The 16,350-nt window shown below is 43.0% G+C and overlaps 2 protein-coding genes across 3 annotated transcripts; one reads left to right on the top strand and one right to left on the bottom strand.

Moving 5' to 3' along the window:
• Positions 1-3,969: 3,969 nt before the first annotated feature.
• On the top strand, positions 3,970-5,596 carry opn1sw1 (opsin 1 (cone pigments), short-wave-sensitive 1). Its single transcript, XM_085252903.1, has 5 exons — positions 3,970-4,323; positions 4,400-4,568; positions 4,639-4,804; positions 4,936-5,175; positions 5,296-5,596. Exons 1-5 carry the CDS (start codon positions 3,984-3,986, stop codon positions 5,386-5,388), a joined length of 1,008 nt encoding a protein of 335 aa, XP_085109029.1. The 5' UTR covers positions 3,970-3,983; the 3' UTR covers positions 5,389-5,596.
• Positions 5,597-5,648: 52 nt separating this feature from the next.
• On the bottom strand, positions 5,649-8,998 carry calua (calumenin a). Of its 2 annotated transcripts, none has more exons than XM_085252904.1 (7): positions 8,917-8,998; positions 8,442-8,673; positions 7,787-7,980; positions 7,528-7,694; positions 7,394-7,454; positions 6,622-6,821; positions 5,649-6,541 (listed from the first exon to the last, which is right to left on the bottom strand). In XM_085252904.1, exons 2-7 carry the CDS (start codon positions 8,660-8,662, stop codon positions 6,437-6,439), a joined length of 948 nt encoding a protein of 315 aa, XP_085109030.1. In that variant the 5' UTR covers positions 8,663-8,673; positions 8,917-8,998; the 3' UTR covers positions 5,649-6,436. The 2 variants fall into 2 exon arrangements, with proteins under 2 accessions (XP_085109030.1, XP_085109031.1); XM_085252905.1 differs by having other exon boundaries at positions 8,902-8,961.
• Between the last annotated feature and the right edge of the window lie 7,352 nt (positions 8,999-16,350).

The following is a 16,350-nucleotide window of genomic DNA, read 5'->3' as shown; positions in this document are numbered from 1 at the left end:
AAAAAATCTTCCTCCAGATATAAGAATGAATCTTTTCTTATGGACTCAAATAAGTTTTACTGGAAAACTGAATATGGAACAAGCAAAGCTTAATACTAAACAATATATATATTAGCTGTTTAATACCAGTAGGCCAGCTCTAATAGTAATTTGGTATGGCTTCGCGGGCCAAATGTAATTAGGCTGCGGGTCAAATTTGGCCCGCGGGCCAGAGTTTGACACCTATGCTTTAAATCATCAAACTGTAAATTTTAAATTGTTATCAATTCCACCATCAGGCCGGGGTCTTTCTGTGTGGAGTTTGCATGTTCTCCCCGTGTTTGTGTGGGTTCCCTCCGGGTACTCCGGCTTACTCTCACCGTCCAAAGACATGCAGCTTGGGGATATGGTTAATTGGATAATCCAAATTGCCACTAGGTGTGAATGTGCGAGTGAATGAGAGTGCGAATGATTGTCTGTCCCTGTGTGTTGGCCCTGCGACAGACTGGCGACCTGTCCAGGGTGTACCCTGCCTCTCGCCCTATGACAGCTGGGATAGGCTCCAGCGCCCCCCCGCGACCCTGAAAAGGATAAGCGGAAGCGAATGGATGGATGTTATTGATCCCTTTACCCCTGGTCCTAAAGTGTGTATTTATTTTCTTACTCTTCTTATATATAGTGTTTGTTTACTTGCACTGCTGTAACTGGAGCCTCGTCTCTCTATATACTGGACTGTATGTAGCGGAGATGACAATAAAGTTTACTTTGACTTCAGCAGCGAGCAGGCGCACCGAAGGCTCTCGCGCTCACTTTTTGTGTATAGAATTTAGAAAAAACATCGGTGCAAATTATAAGTCTGTATCATAATGTCTGGTGTTTTCATGTTTGCTGGTTTGTTTTAATTTTGTTTTATTTTGCGAGTTGGTTATTAGATGCTGCTCCAGCCAGCCAGTGAATCCCCCGCCGCCCCGCCCTCTCCTCTCTGCGCCGCAAGCAGCAGGCGCACCTGGCAAACGGAGGGCGCCCTTACTCCCAGCAAATGGGCGAGGGAAAACCGATCGGTGCCTATGCCATTCCCAATATGCGCTGGCTGACGTCGGGGCAGCATGAGTACTACGATGCCCGTGATGCCGCCCCCCACCACGATGCCGCCCCGGGCAACCGCCCGTGTCGCCTGTATCTAAAACCGCACCGGCTCCTTTTAATGTGGAGGAGTAGCAGCTCTACTCTGAGCCCCTCTCAAAAGACTAAACTCCTCACCCTGTCTGTGACAGAGAGGTCAGCCACACTTCAGAAGAATCCGAATAGGGTTTATTGCCAAATGTTGAGCAGATTGAGCAGCCCTACCACCGGGCCCCCCAAGCCAACAGAGCTCCATGGATACTTGGGACACAAAAGTCCTCCACTACAGCAAGGCGATTTACGGAGGGGATCGTACACGGAGGAGTACAAATAAAAATAAATATGTTCACAAACATTTACACTTGAAATGTTTGTAATTACTAAATTAACATGCTGAACCTGGATATTGAAGAACCTACACACATTTAAAATCATCACATTTAACCCTGAGTGTGTGTGCGTGTGCAGTCACACTGTTTCAGATCAAACAAACTTTAATATCAAAGATAATCTGAGTGAATACAAATACACTTTTGATCATTTCGTTTATTAGGGGAACATGAACAAGTAGCAGGTACAATGTTAGTTTCATCACTGACATCAATGTTAAAGAGTTTTACCAGTGGCAACATCTGCTCAGCTTCATTTCTGATTTTAATGAAGCTGTTCAGGCTTGGAAGTTACAGACAGATCAACAACAGCTGATGATATGAGCTAAAGTTCTTATGACTGACATGTTTCTGATGCTTCCAGATTTATTTTTTTTGTAACTAAACCAAACCTGATGCAGGCTGTGGCGACTACTCTCAGGTAGACTGACAAACCTTGGGTTCATTTCTCGCATTCATCTCCCACTTCCTGTGACCTCTGACCCTGACTAATGATGTTAGTATAAATGAAGCCCTATAAGGAAAAGAGATCCTGGATAAAGAGACGTTCAGGGACCTGATGACGTGCTCGGAGCTCTAATGATCGAGTCGAATTTAACTGCTCTAAAACCCAAAGAAACACGGCAAGTCATCTGTGAACAAAATTTAGGGCATTGATTGATCAATAAGTCATTTTAGTGGGGCATTTTTATTCACAGAAAAAAACTGAGCTGCTTGGAGTTTGATTCAGTTTCAATAATCAGAAGTTTGGAAGTTAAAAACATTTCTGAAGTTATAACTGTAATAACAGGATAATAAATCTGATGAATAATAGTGTGCCTCAATGCTCCAAAAAGGAATTTTATTAAAAAATAATAATTAAACCAAAACAGCTTCTGAGTTTCATTTAAATGTTTGAAGTAAAGTAATGATTCACACAATCAAATTACTTCATTGATCAGCAGGTTCTTTTTTATTTAACAGACATTAAAGATGAAAATAAATAATACAGGATACATGAACACCTGAGGCCACTGTGACCTTTAAGTGTTACAGCACAGACTCACAACAAACAGAAACCTAACATTAAACAGTGAAAGCAGCAGACATAATCTCCGGTCTTCATACCTGAACCACCAGGAGCTTAATCAATAATCCATAGTAGCAAGTAATCAATAGTCAATACATCAGTGATTAATCAGTCTTTTAAGGCTGCAAGTCACCTCCAAACTGAGGTCGTATCATACCCATGCTCCATGCAGCTCACAGCCTGGTTATGATACAGCCCCCGCTCTAAAGGTCAGCAATCATTACAGCCATCGATCAATCGATCAGTCAATAAATGTGTCTCCTCTTCAGTCTGGTCCAGGATGAAAATGGGCAACAGAAGTGGAGACAGTGCAGTTTCTTCTTGTCCGCGACGTTCTCTGGACTCTGAGCAGGAGAAGTGATGAAGGTTGGAGGACAGCTCTTTCTTAAAGGCTTAGTGTTCTTCCTCCTCCTCTTCCTCACAGTCTTCCTCACGCTGAACCCCTTTAACCGTTTCAGTGGTCGTGAGTCTTCTAATCTGACTGTGTGACGATGTTTTAAGGATTTGGAGGATTGAGGAGGATCACCTGGTCAGGTAAATCTGAAATATCCGGATTACATCGGAAGTTGAGCACACGGAAAAACAAAAGACTCTTATTGGATTTAGATCCGTCAGCCACCTGCTGCTGCTCTTCATCATCAGGCGTCTTCATCGCCCTGCAGTGGGCCTGACAACAGCTTGTGTTTATTACACTAAAAACTTTATAAACCCATCACAAACCATATCACACAGCAGGGACTTACCTCTTCATCTGCAAGAAGGATTTTTAGAGTTGGCAGCAGAGCAACAGTCAGCTCTGTTGCCTCACTAAAAGAGATCTTTGTTTGAATCTGTGACCTGTCCAAGTGTACCTCGCTTCTCACCCACTGACCTCTCCACAACAGTGAGCTGGTTGGCGGGATGCTAATGTTTCTAGTTATTACGTGTAACCAAACTTAAAGAGTACAGATAAATCATTTAGCATAATTAAAGTTTTACTGTCATGTTATTGGCTGTTAATATGATTGCTGTTGTAAGTATGTGTTGATCACTAACAATTTAATTAATTAAATCAATCATTAAATTAAGTTTGTTTGGAAAAAGAGGGAAAACTCATCCACTGACCACATGGTTCTAGGTTCAATTCCTTGGAGTTAAAGGGCTAATCCCAGAGCCATTTACCAAAATAATAAATAAATATTTAAATAAGACGTGCATGCGACTGCGGTCACCTTTAAAGCACAAAGTTTTTTTTGAGCAGTGAGGTGAACTCGGGTGGATCTGTGTGTTCACAGAGAAAACCTTCTGTAAGCAGATTAAGGAGTCAGAAGTTCTTAATCCTGAAAGTTTAGAAAAATCCCAGCAGCATAATCTTTGCTGTAAGTGGTTTACGAGCGTATATAAGAGGCTGACACAGCGGCAGCGGCAAAGAGCTCAGGGTCACAATGGGAAAACACTTCCACCTGTACGAGAACATCTCCAAAGTCAGTCCCTTTGAGGGGCCCCAGTATTACCTGGCCCCTGTCTGGGCCTTTTACCTGCAGGCCGCCTTTATGGGTTTTGTTTTTTTTGCTGGCACTCCTTTAAACTTCATTGTTCTCGTGGCGACGATGAAGTACAAGAAGCTCAGAGTCCCACTCAACTTCATTCTTGTCAACATCTCCTTCTCCGGCTTCATCTTCGTCACCTTCTCTGTCAGTCAGGTGTTCTTAGCCTCCATGCGAGGTTACTACTTCCTGGGTCACACGCTGTGTGCTCTGGAGAGTGCTGTGGGCTCCGTGGCAGGTAAACCACCCAATCCATCGGCAGGATGTGTACAGGTGTGTGCAGGTGCAATGGTGTGTTTCTCCCTCCTCCTCAGGTCTGGTGACCGCCTGGTCTTTGGCGGTGCTTTCCTTTGAGAGGTACCTGGTCATTTGTAAACCGTTCGGAGCCTTTAAGTTTGGCTCAAATCACGCTCTGGCTGCAGTGGCCTTCACCTGGTTCATGGGCATCGGCTGTGCCTGCCCACCTTTCTTTGGCTGGAGCAGGTACTGTAGGCATCAGGTGATTCTGGCCGTGTGTGTCCTGCACAGGTGAGCTGACTGTCTGTGTTGGTAGGTACATCCCTGAAGGTCTGGGCTGCTCCTGTGGACCCGACTGGTACACTCACAATGAGCAGTACAACACGACCAGCTACACACACTTCCTCATGGTCACCTGCTTCATCATACCTCTCTCCATCATCATCTTCTGCTACTCCCAGCTGCTGGGTGCTCTGAGAGCAGTGAGTCAATCAATCAATCAATCAATCAATCAGCCAGCACTAAGTGATTAACTGAGTCTCTGTGCTGGTAGTGTGTTTGGAGCTTGAGAACTTCACTCCATTAAAGCTTAGCCTTGTTGTTTCCTCTGCAGGTTGCAGCCCAGCAGGCTGAGTCAGCCTCCACCCAGAAGGCGGAGAAGGAGGTGTCAAGAATGATCATCGTTATGGTGGGGTCCTTCGTCACCTGCTATGGCCCGTACGCCCTGGCAGCTCTTTACTTTGCCTACTCCACAGATGAAAACAAAGACTATCGACTTGTCACCATCCCGGCGTTTTTCTCTAAGAGTGCCTGCGTCTACAACCCACTCATCTACGTCTTCATGAACAAACAGGTGAGCACACTCAGATAACACAGTGCAGAACGCAGGGTTTAGTTTTTCGCAGCTTTTCTCTGACAGTTTGAGTTGTCCCTGCTACTGAAGTGATGATGAGTTCTTCTGTTCTGTTCTCAGTTTAATGGCTGTATCATGGAGATGGTGTTTGGAAAGACAATGGACGAATCCTCCGAAGTTTCCACAAAGACTGAAGTGTCCACAGCTTCTTAATGCTCACACCAAAGTGACACAAAGAACTTTTAAGAGGGCGTGACTGAGCTGAAGAGGACCTTCACAGGTCCGAGTTTGGAGGACGAATGTTTCCTGTATTCTCATCGTTATGTAAATAAAGTTTATACGTACACACGATCAGCTGATATCTATGTTCCTGTAGAACATACGTGTTTAGATAAAAGGCAAAAATAAACATTAAAAACAGTGAAGTGTCTTTCTTTAGACTTTCTGAATAAAACGTTCACGAAACCAAACTCTGAGTTTCACTTTTTTTATTTTTTTTTTATTGATAAACAGGTAAAAATGCGACAAAACTCAGACTTTGTCTGTAGATTTTTTTAAGCTTTAAGGCAGGGGTGTCAAACTCAAATACACAGTGGGCCAAAATTCAAAACTGTAACAAGGTCGCGGGCTAACATTAATATTTACTGAAAAAAAAAAAAAAAAAATCTTCCTCCAGATTTATGGACTCAAACAAGTTTTGCTGAAAAACTGAATATGGAACAAGCAAAGCTTAATACTAAACAATATATATATATTATGGTAGTTGTATAATACCAGTAGGCCAGCGGGCCAGAGTTTGACACCTATGCTTTAAGGCATCTTTAAATCTTTATAAAAACCATTTGTTATTTGCTCCAAAGTGGCAACGCTCTGAAGGACGAAGCGTAAAACGTTTACGTGAGATTTTTTTCCAAATGACCAACACAGCTACGACAGTAAGGCGCTCTCACCTGAAATCACATGAGCACTCCTTTTAGTCCAACTGTGTCCCAATGACATAATTTTCTTCAACGCTAAATGAAATAAAAGTGGATTTTAGTGAAAATGGCGGGTCAGTGTTTTACGCTTCTGTACTGCAGAAACTCGTGAGGAGCAAAAACACATACGAAAAATAAAAAAGTCTGGCCTAACAACCTGGCAGTAACTGTTGAACATCAAAACTGTTTTTTCTTCTTTGGCTCTAAAAATAAATTATCTCCATAAAGTTTCCACCAAAATTCAGAAGCAGTTTGTTCCAGCGACGCTTCAATCATGTGACCTTCTAGAACTCGTCGTGTCGCAGTAGCGCCTCTCCAAAGTCTGTCACCTGACTTCCGACAAACACCTCATGCTTGTCCAGAATCTCTTTCTTGCTCAGTTTTCCATCCTGAAGACACAAAAATCAGCTGTTACACATGCAAGCAGGTAAACCGAAAGCTGCGAGGGGCGCATTTGGTTCAGCCTCACCTGGTCGGCATCAGACTCATGCAGCAGATGTTGGGCTTCGGCCTCGGCATGGTCATAGTCAGAGGGAAGGATCCAGTCCATCGTCTCCTCTTTGTCCATCTTCCCATCCTTGTTTTTGTCTCTGAACTCCGAGAACTGCTGACGCTCTGTCGCCACCCACTCAGGCTCCTCCTCGCCGTCCTGAGACATGTACATGTCACCTACGACAATTCAATTCAGTTTGTTTATATATAGCACAAATCACAACAACATTTTCCTCAAGGCAATACAATAATACAGAGAAACTCCAACAATCATACGACGCCCTATGAGCAAGCACTTTGGTGACAGTGGGAAGGAAAAACACCCTTTTAAAAGGAAGAAACCTGCAGCAGAACCAGGCTCAGGGAGGGGCAATTGGACGTGACAAGAAGTGACCAAACTTAGAAGAGGAACTTAAATCTGTTATCTGTTTGGTTACAGTCTGTTCACACACGCACGCACACACACACACACACTTCCACCTAACAAGCACTCTGATTGGCTAATCATAAAAAGGAAAGCTGCAGCACACAGAATAAATTCAGCCGCAGGTAAATTTTGTGGTATTCAGCAGCGAGCTCGTCACAGTGCTGCCCCCTGCTGCCTGACATCACAAAAAGCATGCATAGGCTCCATGAGACCATCACTGTCTAGTCCGTCTGTCAGGATAAGGTAAAGGCCTGACCTCCTGACCTTCAGATCAGCTGCTTCCTGTTTCCTCTAATGCTCCACCTGATCGATAAAACCTCACCGATATACTCCTTCAGGTCGATAAACCCGTCTCCATTCTTGTCGATGTCTTCGATCGTTTCCTGTGACAAAAAAAGAAAGTTAAATATTTGAAACGAAACAGTGGGTCACATGACCCCACGACATCAGTCTCACCTGCACCACGACGTCCTTCATGTACTCGTGTTCTTCAGGATGAAGAAAAGCGGTAAACTCCTGTTTGTCTGCGATGAGGTCTCCATTCCTGTCTGCGACCCGGAACCTCCGCTCGTCCCTCGACATCATGTAGGTGTAGTTGTACTCTGGTTCCTTTGGATGGTCATCTGGAACCAAGCAAGGAGAGACCTGATCAGATTGATTACAGCACAATAACATTTATCAAAGAAGACCTAATAACCTCAGATGGAGTCCTGACCCAGATAACTGCCGTATGTCACGTTCCTGTACTCGTCCCAGCTGATGCGGCCGTCGCCGTTCAAGTCGAAGTCTTTCCACTGATGCTCCACGCTGTCATAGATGTGCTTCCTCTGAGCATTTCTGATCCAGGCCTTCAGCTCCTCCTCAGAGACGAAACCATCGCGGTTAGTGTCAATTTTATCCACGATGATGCTGCAGAGACACGAATTACCAGAGCGCAAAGCCAAAAACAACATCTTTATGAGATGCAACAAAAATAAAGACTAGACTTGAGAAATATCTAACCTAACTGAACCCAAACTGAGCTCACAGGTCCAGGAAATACACTGGACTTTATTTTAATTGTATTGAGTTTTCTGTGAACACAGCTGAGCTGAGTATGTGAGTTGAAATTGTAAAGTTTCTCCTGCGTCTGCAGCAGCTGGAGGTGGAGACGATTCGACCAGTGAGGACGTCTATTTCCTCACGGTCAGCATGACACAGCTACAGGAAGTGATTGTCTGAATTTCTCATTATGCCCTGTGGACCCTGTCCCTGCACAGCGCTCAGCCACAGTCTGATCGGGCTGTACTTCAATGTGGAGAGCCGAGGCCGGCCTGCTTCTCTTCATCACTCAGAAAAACCAGGCGAAGCTTCAGATGACCTGAACTCACCCGAGTCTGCGTTGGCTCTCCTCTGGAGGAAGTTGCTCAAAGGTTTTGGCCTCCTCTTGACCCAAAAATGCTTCGTGGTCGTAGTCGAAGTTTTTCTGGTCGTCATGCTCAAGGGCGCTCAGAGGCTCCTCATGATGGACCCGACTTTTCCTCTCTGTGGGCTTACTGCTGCTGCTGACCACCACAGCAAGGATGAGGAACACAAGCACTGGACGCACCATCCTGACACACACTGTGACACACATACAAAGACACAGACATACGCACGCACACAGAAACAAAGTTTACGTTTTAAGCTTTAAATTCCTCTTTGAATATTTTCACTCACAGTCAGCTTCTCTCGCAAACGTCAGTCACATGATAATAAACTCTGGTTTTACAAACATCACAGTTTCTGTTTAATATTCATAAAACTGCTGATTGCCTCAAACTCGCTACAGCTGTTGGAGCATCAGCTCACCTGCTCTCCTCTCACCTGTGCGCGTGCTACTCTTACACCTGGCGACCGCTGCTCTGCTCGTTCCTCACACCGAGCCCCGCTGTCTGCGACCCCGCGGAGCCGCCTCTGGGCCTCCGCAGCCAATCAGAGCCCGCGTCAGACTTTTCCCTCGACCTGATTGGTCCACCTCAGTTATACGTCATGCTCCCTCGGTGATGTCAGAGGGTTGCTGTCCGCGGACTCTTTTCTCATTGGTCCTTCTTCACGAGAGGAAAGAAGGAAGCACGCATGCCACGTCCGCAGACCCGCGCGCTGACATACAGGGGGCGGGGCGGAAAAATCATGAAGTTTAAAAAAGATGAAACTTTATTTCCTGCAGATTCTTTCATTCACGTTTATTTAACTGCAACTTTAACACGTGACCCCCACTGTGGTTATCCCCAATAAAACTTTATCTATAATCTCACGTACAAACAGCAACATTTAAATAAAGTAAAAGTAGGGGAGACCGGGGATAGTTGTAACGTGGGTCAGTTGTAACACTTCCAATTTCTCCAATCAGGGCTAAGTTTCAAATGATGTGACTCATCCTGTGCATGCCCAATTCAGTTCTGCTATCACATGTGAAAAATCAGCACATTTTGTCAAACACAGACAATTTAACATGAAAAAAAGTAATTTGTATGCCAAAAAGTAAGTTTTTCTACTTTATTTCAATTTCTAATAGCATTATCTGCTTTGCAGTTAAACTCATCAAACTTAAATTATGTTATTTGTATGTCTATGGGGATATATTCTGTGTAGGTCTTTAGTGCTAATGTTTTAGCCGTTGCCTGTAATGTTAGCTAGTTCATGGCTATAGGAGTCTGGGTCAGTTGTAACAGCAACAGTCTGGGTTAGTTGTAACAATAATGCAGATGTTACAACTTACCACACTATTACTTTAACTTATATTAAACAAGTTGGGGCAACGACATCAGCAGAGAGAGGTTCACTGGTCGCATTTGTATATGCGGTTAATGCCATTGGCAACACAATTCCTCCACTGTTTGTGTTCCCACACATACATTATGCAGACCACTGTGTCAGAGATGGACCAGTAGGAAGTACTGGTAGTGGAAATAAGTCAGGATGGGTGCAAGAAACAGATTTCCTCATCTTTCTGAAGCACTTTGCAAACCACACCAAGCCATGATAAAAAGTAATGGAATTGCGATGCTGGTGAACAACTACATTTTTTCAGCTTCATTGTTATGTTCAAAATTGGTGCAAGAGCTGTAGGTTATAATGCCCACTGAGCCAATGAGGCCAAACTCAAGGAAGACCAACCAAAATTAATGAAATATTCAGTTTCAGAAAATTCCATAATTTGTCTTTTTTGGGGGGTTGGAATATGTTCAAAAGCTAGATTTCTGCATTCTGTCACACACACACACATAGCTACATAAATGGATGTAAGTGCATTCGAGTGTTGAATAAACAAAGATTACATGTTAATGTTTTGTTAGTACCCTTATTTCATTGTGTTACATTTCACCCCAGGATATGTTACAACTAACCCAGACTATGGGGTTAATTGTAACATTTCACTCTTCGTGTTTGAGACCATACCATGCAATGGGTAATTGTGCTGCAGAGAAAATAACTGCACTATTTAATAGCAGAGACATGTAAATACTTTGCATTACATTTTGAATCCACTACCTTAAAAGAGCTTCAATTTACAGACAGAAATGTCAAAAATGTTACAACTATCCCCGGTCTCCCCTACTAATAGTAAAAATGTCTTATGACCTGTTTGTCGCTGACTTTTTAATTTATGTGATTCTTTTTATTTGGCTCATTAAAATCAAAATTTGTTCTTTGACCACAGTCAATTTCTGACATAGCATCCTGTTTTTTAGGGCAGGGATAGCTCAGTAGGTAGAGTGGTGGCCCCATGATCGAAAGGCCGGTGATTCAAATCCACTGAACAGCTACCCTGCGGTACCCCTGAGCAAGGTACTGTCTATACACACTGCTCCTCGGGCGCCCAATGGTTGCCCACTGCTTCACTGAGTGAATGGGTTAAATGCAGAGAGGAATTTCCCCAAGGGGATCAATAAAGTATACTTTCTTTTTTTCCAAGTTTCGTACGAAAATGATGAGCTGTGATCTGATATTGTAAGTTGTTTTAAACTTAAGCAAAGTGCAGCAGTAATAGGTGAGGCCCTCTGTGAGAGACTGTAATCAAAAGGTGGCGCCGTGTTGCATTTAAGAACGCCCTCCATCGGAGTTCACTTTGAATGGTAAAATCCAATGGCAGACTCAGAGCTTCAGGGTGGAGCTGAAGCATGCAAACATCATCCCACGAATCTCTGGAGAGAAACACGATTCGTTTCTGCACAAAGATTTCCTTAAGTCTGGCACCCACATGGAGTCGTCTCGTTATTTAGTGTTTGCAGTGGGTCTGGGGTCTGCTTGTTCTTGCTTTTCTGTACTGCAGATTCTTCCATAATCAGCAGACTGCAGCCAGGTCTGAGGAGAGGCAAACAACACCAACTGGACTGAAGGTCACCCATCAAAGCCCTCATCAGACCCTAACCCTGACCCACCTCAACTTCTATCACCACCTCGTGGCCGTGCTCAGGCACTGCACTCTGGATGAACCCCATGTCTGAAATTTCTTCCAGCCTGCAGTAAACTGCTCGCTATTGTCAAACCACCTTGGAGCAACACAATCATTATACTTCCCCTTTCACTGTCATTTCACAACATTACAACAGTGTTGCAGAATTAGCCACTAACCCTTCATGTTATCAGCCCTGCAAAAGGAGACACACAGCTCTGTGCTGATTCTGCGCTGCATCAGAGAGCTGGTTTTCCTGGAATGCCAAACTTTATCCACACATCTTAAAACAATGTCAGTGTCTTGGAATAAAGGTGTTGGCAAAAGTAAATTGTGATGGCTTTACTGATTATCCATCACCATGCCCTCAACACTGCCATCTTCCGCACTGCTCAGAGGATAAATCAATAGAACCACCCCATGTTTTCAGCTGTGGGAATGTTCCCAAGCTTCACTGTTGAGTAACTTGGAAGGGGAACTAACTCATCTTACCTCACCTTTTACCTCCATATACATCATAATTAGACCTTTGGCATATACTTAAACAAAATCAAAAGCTCAACAATGATTAGAATGAGTCCAAATAATTTAAAGTAAAAATTTCTGGAAACCTGAGATTCTGAACTTTATGTACATGAAGATTACATCACATTTTTTCTCTTTCATAGGTAATTATTATTTTTTAATTACCCAACAGCAAGAAGACGCTGGAGTTATTATATGTTAATAATGGAGCAGAGGTCTAAACCCTTATTGATGCTGCTGAGACAGGTGTAGTGGTGTTCTTTAGGTGATGCTGCTAAATGACTCTCTACACATGTAGTCGAACCGATGTTCTAAATCCAAAACATGCTACATTTTACATTTTAGAAACATCCTACATTGAGAGTGCATGGCAAGAACGGGACCAAAATGGAGGATTTTGTAAATTCTCACTGTTATTCACAGTGGGAATGTGAACAATACTGAAAGACTTTCCACAGACGTGGCTTCTGTAAATGTGCTCCTGACTCCCGCTCAGTTCTTGTGGTCAGTGGTGTGACAGGTAAACAACTCCAACACTCAATATTTACAAATGCTCCACTGTAAAAACGCTCAGTCACTGGGTTAATATTTAACAGCACCTCAAATGTGCCAATGAACCAAATTTCCTACTTCTTAGATTTGGTCCTCAGAGGTACATTTTTGGTGGAGAGCCAGACCTTCTTATCAGCCTGATATGTGGGAGCTGAAACATGACAATCTGCCAAACGTTTATTTTGTTCCACTGACCTGAGGATCTGGATCTCCAGAGGTGGCAACAACGACGCACGTGATTCTGGATTGAAGGGAAGGGAGTTCCCCTTCCGAGACAGACAGCAACGGGGATTGGTATCCCAGGGAGGCCTCGAAGGGAGACACTCCAGTGGCTGAAGATGTCATTGAGTTGTGGGCATTCTCCACCCACACCAGCTGTGAACTCTAGGTGGAGTAATTTAAAGAAGACACACAGCGAAGACCTATCCAAGAACCTCCAGTTCTTGGAACCACAGCCTTCCACAATCACAGCCACCTCGGACTAGGGATGGTGAGGGGGACGAGGGTTCAGATGGGTGCATTTTGAACAAAATCATCTCCAAATTGCAGTAACCAATAATGTGAGAGGAGGAATGTTGTCCCATGCTCAGGGACTTTGCTGACATCTACAATCATGTCTTAGCACTGGAAAAGAACTGCCAAGGTAAAATTGAAAATCTTGCGAGATTACAAAATTTCTGAGGAACAAAGTTCAGGAATATCTGCTGAGGCTCACCAAGGCCAAGCTAACAACAACGGCATAGCTGAAGAACGTGTGTGTGTCTTTAAATACATGTCATCAATATTCAATATTCTTTCAGTGCCAGCCACCTTTCATACTGATAAGCTGTAAGCTCAGTGAAGTTTGTATAATACTGGTTATTAGTTTTAGGGGCCAAACACTTTTTCACACTCTGCCATGTAGGTTTGGATTTTTTCCCCCCTTAATCATAAACACCTTCACTTAGAAACTTTGTGTTTACTTATGTTGTGTTTGTCTTATATTTATAATTCTTTGATGATCTGAAATAGTTCAGTTTGACAAACATGCAAAAAATAGGATATCAGGAAGGGTGCAAAAACTTTCATACCACTGTAGTGATGTGTCAATTAAAAAGCGATATTGTTCTCTTTAGCTAAGCAGTAGTGATTTGACTTTGGTAGCTCTAAACAACTATTGTGTGTTAGCTTCTGGTGAGTTTTTAAACGTATTTTGGATTGTTCGTCTATCCATAAAAATCTTGAGATGTTTGAAACTGGTGACTTCAACCGAGCAAAAGAGGATTTCTAAGGAATTGGCGAGAACAGATTGATTTTAATTGCAGCAATTCTTCTAATGAGTGACATAGGTAAAGTTTTGCAGTGCGGAACATCATACCCTACCGCTTGTCTTTGGGAAGTATGCTCATTTGTCCTAGCACAAGTAATTCTACACAAATCCAAAGTTGTGCAGCAGGGCCAGGAGTGCCAATATCAATGATGTCATTAAATAATGGTAAATAATTAAAACTGGAGATAATTAAATGTTTTAAATGAAATTAATTAATATTTAATTTATATATTTGTTTCCAATTTGAAATAATGATACATAAATGACATATTTAATGATTTAATTAATTTGTTTGGGCACTCAAGGCCCTCCGTATTTGTTGATTTCAGCTTTACATTTAATACTATAATCTCTCTCATAAACTGGTGCTCCCCACCGGATGGCCAAACACTTTTTCTCCACCATGCTGGTCTCCAATGTTCCCTCTAAATTTTCATGTGTCTGAGCGAACACACAAACTCCCTGAGCGATCCCTTGGACCACTGTGAGCAACAGCAGGCGTGTGCACTGTGGCCACGCCAGCATCAAATCCATCCAAGTTACATGGTTTATTAAAATAAGCAAATTACAGCATTTACATTTATGTTAGACTACTGTTAATTAACTTCTTCAGCCCACTTACAATGAAAATTATATATATATATATATATATATATATATATATATATATGTATATATATATATATATATACATGGGGTGCAACAATACTCGTATCGATATTGAACCGTTCGATACAGTGCTTTCGGTTCGGTACGCGTATGTATCGAACAATACAAATTTTTAAAGGTAAGCTAGCGAGACAGAAGTTGCAACATGGCAAATTGAACCTCCCCCACCCTCATTCAGATCTGGCGTTTGGGACTATTTTGGTTTTCATGTGACGTATGACCCTGAAGGTAAGCGCGTCATGGACTAAAGTAAAACAGTATGTTGGATGTGCCACGCAATGCTCAGTTACATGGGTGGGAAGTAGTGCGTTAGCACAGTTAGCTCGTTAACGTGTTGGCCGTCCAGCCCCACGCACGGGCAATCCGTGGTAGCTCGTTAACGGAGATTTGCGGTGTTGTGGCGTTAACGTCATTTCAACGAGATTAACGCTGACAGCACTAGTGGGAACACAACGAATATGACTGCACATTTACGCCGACATCATCCTAGTGCAAAGACAAGTGGAAGCAGACAAGAACAACAAGCAGGCATGCTACAAACTTTACCCGAGTCATTTAGACAGCTGTTAGCACATGATTCTCCTTATGGGGACCTGATATGTTTAATATGCTGCTGAGAATATAGCCCAGAAGAAGCGTATAGTATAGGTTTTATTTTGGAAAGAGCCATTTCTCTGTAATAAACTCTCTTTTCCAAAGATGAGTGATTTCTGGATCAGATAGATTTATTTTTTTATTACTTTGTTGTTTCAGCAACATTAAATGTAAAAACTCTACTTTTGAGTTAAAATATATATTTACAATTTTAATAAATGACAAATTAAAAAGGCATGAACAATTTTTGTATCGAAAAAGTATCGAACCGTGACACCAAAGTATCGAACCGAACCGTGAATTTTGTGTATCGTTGCACCCCTAAAAAATATATATATATATATATATATATATATGTGTGTGTGTGTATATAAATATATATATATATATATATATATATATATATATATATATATATATATATATATATATATATATATATATATATATCCCATCCTCGTCGCCAAGAAATACCAAGGGCTCAGAGAAGGGCTCGAGAGGATGTGGAGGGTGAAGGTGACGGTGGTCCCCGTGGTAATCGGAGCGCTAGGTGCGGTGACTCCCAAACTAGGCGAGTGGCTCCAGCAGATCCCGGGAATAACATCGGAGATCTCTGTCCAGAAGAGCGCAGTCCTGGGAACAGCTAAGATACTGCGCAGGACCCTCAAGCTCCCAGGCCTCTGGTAGAGGACCCGAGCTTGAAGGATAAACCGCCCAAAGGGGCGGGCTGGGTGTTTTTATGTATATATATATATATATACATACGTCGTCGCCCGGATCAACAAGGTCCGCGTCAGGTGTTGAGGAACCAGGGCACCCTGACGACAAGTGGGCTACTGGAACAAGAAGGCATCGGTGGGCAAGAGACGAAAACAGGGCGTTGTTGGAATGCTACTACGCAAGTAACCCCGGCGGAAGGGGCTACACGAATAGGACCTATGGATTTTTCGATACCCAACATCCGCAATGACGGCGAAACAACTAGTAGCTCAGTGTTCCAACATTCGAAAGAAGGGACTGCTCTCACAGCTAGAGATTGACGAGGTACAACACAAATGCTATGGCAAGGAGGAGTCAGGACGCCAGGTCAGGGGGGCGATATCATCACCCCCACCCGAGATTGGGTACATAGCCCCAAGTGCGATAGGAGAAGGATCGTTGAGTGCGAGAGGAACTAACCTGAAAAATAGAATCATGGCCAAGCTTGAAACCT

Source organism: Mchenga conophoros, linkage group LG17, assembly GCF_057382185.1.
Source record: "Mchenga conophoros isolate Kocher_MC1m ecotype Shallow Benthic linkage group LG17, M_conophoros_male_GT1.1, whole genome shotgun sequence".
Lineage (NCBI taxonomy): Eukaryota > Metazoa > Chordata > Actinopteri > Cichliformes > Cichlidae > Mchenga > Mchenga conophoros.
This window is presented reverse-complemented; position numbering and strand designations above follow the sequence as displayed.